We start from the raw sequence: 7,768 nt of genomic DNA, 5'->3' as shown, positions 1-7,768 counted from the left end.
CCCCCCCCCCCCCCCCCCAGTTGATTTTGCAGGGGGGCGGGGGCGGGACCTATTATAGGTTTGAGTAAATATAGTAATAGAAAGAAAAGATAAAAATGTTGTGTTTCTGTGAGAGACTACTAGCTTCTCAGTGTGTGGGCATTTTTTAATACTGTTACTGAAATGTGACTCTAGGGTTTCCTATTTATTCTGCCTCATTGATTTCCTCATTAAAGTTGCCTAGTTTCCAAGTCAAAGTCTTTTGTTTTTGACTGCTGGGTAAATAAAATGGAATCTGAAGATCAGGCTGGTTGGGGGTTTTTTGGTTCTCTCACTCTTTTACAATAAAGTTTCTGAAGTTGTTACTTCCATTGATGATGTATGAGCCAAATTCATTATCCTATGGTTGTATTGACTCTGCAAATAGTAATAAAAGTAGAAAATATTAAAGTTTTATTGGTTGGCAAATAATACCTCTGAATACACACAAAGAGCAGAGATTCATAGTAAGAAGATAGTGTGAATGTGTATGTATATGATTATATAATCAGTCCCACACTCTCACACACATGCACGCAAACACATTTGTGTATGTAGATGTGTGGGGGGGTGTAAATTTCATTTACAATGAAGCTTTATATACATATTACAATTTGTAGACACTATTATAAATTACTCTAAATTAGATTTTTAGACACTATTATACATAATCTCTTGTGCATCGTGTGCTTTAGGTCTGGCTTCAGTCCATTCCCTCTTTTTCAATCATCCCCAGTTTGCTTGCTGTGTTGGACTAGCAGAAGGGGTAACTTATGATGCCTCTGTAATGAGGGAATTTTCATTTAGGCAGTTGCCAGTCATATACTGCCAGGTAGCATACAGGGGACAGAGCAGTGTCCCTATAACTGTAATGTAAAGCAGGTAGGGAGAATCTACATTAATGACACTTTTGTCAGGACTAGATTTATCTAGAGAATATGGTGAGGAACAATTACTAGCATTGAATGTATATTCATACGTTGAATTACTGCTCCCTGCCCTTCTTTTTCCCTTTTACTTGGAAGGGCTGGCTGATCGGTTAAATATCAAATCAGATGTATGGCAAAGAGCTGAAAATATAATTTTAATATTCTTGAAATGTGAAGTAATCCAAATTATAAAAAAATGAACATTTCCTATTGAAACAAAGACAATAAATATTTTTATTTTATTTTGTTTATGTATAGTTAATGTGGGTTTATGATGAAGATGTAGGAATGAATTGCAGAGACGTTACCTTTGTCCCAGGCTTATACAAGATCTTTGATGAAATTCTTGGTAAGTATTTTTAACAATAAACTTCTTAGAGCTATGCAACACACTTCATCCTGAAACTTTTCAAGGCACTTCGCAAATCAAAATGATATGGAATCTGCATATAGAGATAATTTGATGCAATACTAAATTGAGGTGTAGGAAGTTGACTGCACATCAGCAATGCAGAACAGTTGTGAAGAAAAGAAATGATGTCCAGCTAAAATTGCATTTTAAGAAGGCAGAACATAATAACCAAGTGAGATTTTTGTTGCTGGACACTAGAATCTCTTACTATGGGATTCTGTAACTGACAAAAGCGTACGGACTTCTGCTTTGCATCTCTTGAAAGAAGAAATCTGTAGCAGCCTTGCATAGCTAATGTGATTGTGGAAAATTGGTTTGACATTGACTCTAAAAGAGTACCATCTGCTGAATAAGCAACACCATCTCCTACAACATAAAAGATGGTGATGATAATAGCTAGCACTGTTCATTTGTAGATCTTAAAATACTGTACAAAGGAGGTAAGTATCTTATCACCCCATTTTAAAGTTGGAGAAACTTTCCTTTCCAAGTACTGGATGCAGTGTAACCTTATTCAGCCTTTGAAGTCTGGTTTGGTAACAGGCACAGAAATTGCAGGCTTTGAGCAGCAGAACTGCATGGTTTCCCTATACCAGGGTACTGTGGACTCTCCTGAGGCATTGGCTTGGTGGTGTTAATCTTTTTGGTGAATAGATTCCTGGAAGATTTTAAGATTTTGAGGGTTGGCAGTGTTACTTTTGCTTGCTACATCTAAAATTTTGGCACCATTGGAATCACTGAGATTTTGTTATTAACTTCAGTGGAGCCAGAATTTCATTTCATTTTTTAAAGCTGTGCTGACAGCATTGGTAAAATATAAAGAATTAAAGAAAAGGATAACAAGTTCAGTTTTGACTAGAAAAGAATACACTTGGGGAAGGGAAGAGATTTTACTTTCCAATTTCTAAATGAGCAGTGCCAGAATAAGCAATTAGTATCACTTTATTATATATTCCTTTCATTGACTTGGGGATGGAATTTATAGGTTCTAGGAGTGATTGACTTCCAGTTTACCCCTTTTAGAAGGGGACTGCCTAACTCGTATTCATAAGAGGGGGAGGAGTTAGTACCACCTAACCACCTGTGACCTCCCTATAGATCAGTAGCAAGTGCTTCATAGTCCATGGTTTTGAGAACTACTGCCCTATATGGTAATACAGTGAACACTGCAGTTCTTCTAACTGTGCGTGCTTTTTAATTAAACTCCTCCTTACTTGACCATCTTTAATAAGAACATTTTAAGACGCGTCCGATTTTTATTTTTTTTTACGTTGCATTATGTGCAGTATTAATTTTATATCTTTTAAATACGTCTTATTTTCTCAGATTTTTTTGATCTTTCTGCTCTTGGGGTATGTACTGTAATCCATATCTTGTCTGATGAAAATTACTTTGAAAATTACTGTAATGCGTTTTCATGCTTAATGGACACCCAAGAGTTTCTGATTTTTCTGTTGCTTTGTACCTAATATAAATTGAAATATTCTTTAATTTCTTGGCTTAACTAAGTTCTTTGTAGCCTGGATTTTATAGTTATTGTGAATTTATACAATTTGAAATCAATCATGCCAGCCCTTTTTAGATAAGCATTGCCTGTGCTGAAGTTCTTAGGTGTGACATAAAATGGAGACTAACAGTGAGCCCTATGAGCATTCTATGAGGGGTTCTGAGAGGCGAATGAATTTGGTGATGCACACTGTATACTAAGCTTTTTTTGACTCATATTTTTATTATTATTGGCTGAAAGGAACTTCAGAACATAAAAAACTGGATTTCCCTCTATTGTATTCAAATAGGGAAGCAGTAATTTAATATAAATGATGTAATTTTATCTTTGTTCCATGAAGATTTATTGTAGAACAAAATTTAAAATGCATAACAAATTGACATGAATGTGTCTGCTGTGTATACAATACTAACTGGTTGTTGCCACTTAAGCTCTTTGGGATTGGGATCATCTCTTTTTATGTGCGTTTGTACAGTGCCTACCTATCACAGTGGGGCTTGGTTCCTGTTTAGGTGCTACCATAATACAAATACTAAATAACAATAGTAATGATAGCAGCCAATAACATCTGATGAATTTTAACTTGTATTTAGCTTTAGGAATCTGAAGATGTTATGTAAGAAATGGATCCTAAAAGCAATAGTTAAAGGATGAAAAGATGTAATAAAATTTGTGGATGGTTCTATAGAGATGGAGAAAGGCAATAAGGAAGGTTAAAGTGTGCATTATGTTAGAATTCATTATGAAATGGACTCCTGAAATGTGTTTATTGTTTAAAAACTGGTGTTTACAATCTGATTTATTTTGTAGCTATAAGAACTAAATCTAAAAAGACTGAAGGAATAAAATGATATTCCTCAGATTCTTAGAGAGCCTTCTGATATGTTTGCTTACTGTTTTTATTAAGAGATAAAATATTAAAAGGGGAAATCTCAATGAATGAAACATTTTATACATTGTAACTTGTTATACAAAGTATGAGAGACAGAAGATGTGTGATATTTAATTTGCGAACAAAATACATGTTTATTTTTTGCACCTAAAAAGTATTAATTTGTTTTATAGTAAATGCTGCTGACAATAAACAGAGGGACAAGAATATGACCTGTATTAAAATATCCATTGATCCGTAAGTAAAAGAACCTTTAGCCAGCATTTTCTACCCGGCAAATGGGAGTTTAAACTTTTTGTAAAAGAGTGTATTCAGTGAAACTGACTATAATCTCTTCCTCCACCCTCTGTTTCTCCTCCCCCCATCCTTTGTTTAAAAGCAGTTTAGCTTTATGCTGAAAGAAGAAAGATTATTCTGAAATGATGAACAGTAGTTATCACCACTTTAAATTGTAAGGAGCTTCCTTTCCTGATCTGCCCTTTAACAGCTTTGTGTATGAAGATTTCAATAAAACTATAAAGGATCTAAACATTGAAAACTTGATGAGCTTGGCAAAATAAAATTGCAACAAGCCATCAGCAGAGGTCGTGAATAGGATTTAAATGCTGAACTTGAACTCTGTAACAGTCTTCTGCCTCTAGAACTATGGGAATAAATACTTTAGGAGGCAGTAAAGTAATGCAGGATCCTATATTAAGCTGCCACTAGTGTAGGGCGTTACACATATGTAGGAGTGTATCAATGATTTTGTAGGTAGCATAGCCAAAGAAGAAAAGAGGGTATGAGGTTTTAATTAATAATAAAATATTTTGGAAGGCACAAAATTATGAAGTTATTTTGATAAGTAAGTTCAAAACTCATGGTTTTTCAGTTCCTACTGCAGTACATGTTTAATTGGGCCAGAATTTGTTTTGATTTGGGGTGAGAGGACAAGGATCAGGATGATACAATTTTTCATCTAGCACAAAATGCAAGTCACAAGATTTTTTTTCCCCTTTTTCTTTCTTTTTTGTTTTCTGTTAAATAACAAAGAGTTCTAGACAGCTGTAACATTTTGTTGAGCCCATTAAAGAAATGTTTCCATGCAAAATTGATAGAAGCAGGCCAATAAATGCAAAAAAAATGGCTTGAAATTGTATATTCCAGACCAGGGGTGTCAAACTTGTCTGAGGCACCAGGGCTAGATAAAAACAACAGGTCTTCTTATGTATAGGATCCAGACCAGGGCATTGAGGTGGCTGTCATGGCCACTGTGGCATGTTTGGGTGCAGCAGTGGGCCCGGGAATCTGGAGGTACAGTGAGGGTTTGAGCACAGTCATAGCAGTGAACCAAGCTTGCCACCAATGGCTGTAGCCACTGGGACCAAATGGCTCTGCGTTCTGTAGCAGACTATGCCCCCCAACTTCTCTTGGCTGAGCAGTAACCCAGCGGGCTAGATAGAGAGTGTCCATGGGCCATATGTTGGACACCCCTGTTCTACATTATTATTTAAATCTGTGTAAAAACTTATGTAGGATTTTCTTGCTGTAATTATTATTTGAAGGGATATCTCTGCTTATTTGCAGTGAATCAAACATTATCAGCATCTGGAATAATGGGAAAGGTATTCCAGTTGTCGAGCACAAAGTGGAAAAGGTGTATGTTCCTGCTTTAATCTTTGGGCAGCTGTTAACATCTAGCAACTATGATGATGAAGAAAAAAAAGTCACAGGCAAGAACCATATCTACTTTAATGGACAGAACCAAAGCACATTAATAATTTTATAAGTAGTCTTTTTTCCCTTTATTGATCTATCATCAGAAATGACCATTTAGGGATTTTCTAGTTGCTGTTTGCAGATTTTTCTATGTTGGTGTAAAATTTAGTGAGAACAAACTTTGAGCTCTGTGGGGTTTTTACCATAGTACAAATCCAATTTAAACAATCTTATTATTGAAAGGAACTAAAGATACCTGTGGTTGTCCCTTTAGTATTACCCTGGCAAGTAATATCCTGAATTTAGGATTATTTATGATATTTTCTCTTAATTTCAGTATTATTTACTACAAACAAAAATTTCACATTTAATATATTACATACATTTAATCTGAAATTTTAGTTTTGTATACATCTACAACTACTACCATGTCCAAAATGGCAAAATATAAGGAAAAGGTCAATGAATTGGATAACACAGTAATTGGGTGATGTTTTTGCATTTAAACATATTTAACCCAGTGCAAGGGAGAGATTTAACTCAATTACTGTAGTATGGCAAAACACAGAATGACAGTTTTGCACAACTGGAAGTTTCTTGAAAAATGACACCTAAGAATGGATTAATATAGATATTGCTAATCAGATTTAAGGTGCATTGTCAAACTTTTTCTGAGAAACTTATTTATATCTAGTACAGTGGTTTTAAGTCTTTACTTTCTTGAATATTAAATTAAACTGTGATTCAGTATGACAAATTTTACATTCATAATCGGCATTAATTGATGTATGCCCTTCCATTCCAGGTTGTGAAGTGTAAGAAAAGATTAAAAATAACAAAACACTCCCAATTTATGGAGCAGTAGTTAAGCAATTTATTTTTTGCTCATTCGTAGGGAGCCCATGAATATTCCTCTGTGCAAATATCATGTAGTAATTAGTGTTCTGTGGATTTAGATACATAAGAATAGGTAGAGTAGCAACAGTGTAGCAGCCATAATGTAACATATGCCACTCGGGGGGGCGGGGGGCGGGGCGTGGGAATTGAAAATTCACTGAACTAGAGGTCCGAAGTGGTCCAGCTTCAACAGGCAGAATGGAGTGGAGTTTGATTCAACTCCAGAACAGTTGCATGGTTATGGCACTCTCCTGCAAATCTAGGAGGGGATATACCCTTGGTCTCGCAATTTGAGTGAGTGCTCTAATCACTATGATGTAACATACATAGGAGGGGGTGTTTCTCTTGCAGTCAAGTCCTAAAACAAAAGAGTTAAGTTGGGCCTTTGTTGAAGTAAAATGTTCCTGTATCAGAAGCAAGAGTTTTCACCAAGAGAGGTCTGTAAAGAGCTACATCATTTGTAAATATAATAATCAAAGCTTTTTTAAACAGAAATAGTTTTTCATATTTTATTCTTGTTCCAGGTGGTCGTAATGGTTATGGTGCAAAACTTTGTAATATATTCAGTACAAAGTTTACAGTTGAAACTGCTTGCAAAGAATACAAGCACAGCTTTAAACAGGTATTGAAGTGGCCTCTTAATTTTTTTTTCTGTGCTGCATAATTATTAAACATTAGCAATAGGAATTATGTAAATTTGATTTTAGAAAAATACTACTAGTACATTTTGGAATATTGAGAATTTTCTCAAATAACTAATGCACATTTTCTTCTTGCTAGTCTTAAATGACTAATTTGAGAAAAACACATCAACCCCCCTCCCCCCCCACCCCCGAAAAAAGAAAGAGTCCAGAGATTAGAATTAAGATTGGTTTTAGTCATAGAATTAATGTAATCATAAAAATATAGTGGATATCAAGTGTAAAAGTTTTGTAGCTACAGTATAATATATCTGTGTGTCTTAGGCCCGTGGCAGATGTTCATTTTAAGGCATGATGGGATCTAATCCACAATCTCAAAATCGTGCCTCCTGCCATGTCACACACACATGACAAGACACGTGATTTTGGGATTGGAGATTAGATCTCAATCATACCTTACTTGCCAGTGCAGGGGAATCCGGCCTTCCCCCTACACCAGTTGAAATCTGGGTACCCACAACCAGCTGATAACAAAAGATTTTTATAGGTTCTGGTGCATGGGGACCCCGGGATCAGGCTGCAGCCAGTTCCCTGTGTGGGACCCCATGCACTGGGACTTGTAAAATCGCCCAGCCCGATCCCAGGGTCCCCATGCAATAGGACCTGTAAACACTGCTTGTTCTGCCCAGCTAGGCAGCATACTGGGCTTTTGCTCATCCCCAGGCACAGGGAACCTGGGATTACAAGTTCCGGGATCCAGGGGCTGTCTCTTTC

General features: G+C 36.1%; 1 protein-coding gene across 8 annotated transcripts in view; it reads left to right on the top strand.

The window, feature by feature from the left end:
• TOP2B (DNA topoisomerase II beta) overlaps window positions 1–7,768 on the top strand; it is an 88,771-nt gene that overhangs the window by 32,760 nt on the left and 48,243 nt on the right. For 6 of the 8 annotated variants that reach the window (XM_025201013.1, XM_025201015.1, XM_025201018.1 and 3 more), the window contains 4 exons: window positions 1,206–1,296; window positions 3,932–3,995; window positions 5,325–5,470; window positions 6,878–6,975. In XM_025201013.1, coding sequence (XP_025056798.1) covers window positions 1,206–1,296; window positions 3,932–3,995; window positions 5,325–5,470; window positions 6,878–6,975 — 399 coding nt within the window. Of the gene's footprint in view, window positions 1–1,205; window positions 1,297–3,931; window positions 3,996–5,324; window positions 5,471–6,704; window positions 6,791–6,877; window positions 6,976–7,768 lie in introns of those variants that run through there. The other 2 variants (XM_025201019.1, XM_025201020.1) reach the window with 2 other exon arrangements.

Source organism: Alligator sinensis, unplaced genomic scaffold (genome assembly GCF_000455745.1).
Source record: "Alligator sinensis unplaced genomic scaffold, ASM45574v1 scaffold299_1, whole genome shotgun sequence".
Classification (NCBI taxonomy): Eukaryota; Metazoa; Chordata; order Crocodylia; family Alligatoridae; genus Alligator; species Alligator sinensis.
The sequence above is the reverse complement of the archived record's forward strand: the minus strand, read 5'-3'. Positions and strand labels throughout refer to the sequence as shown.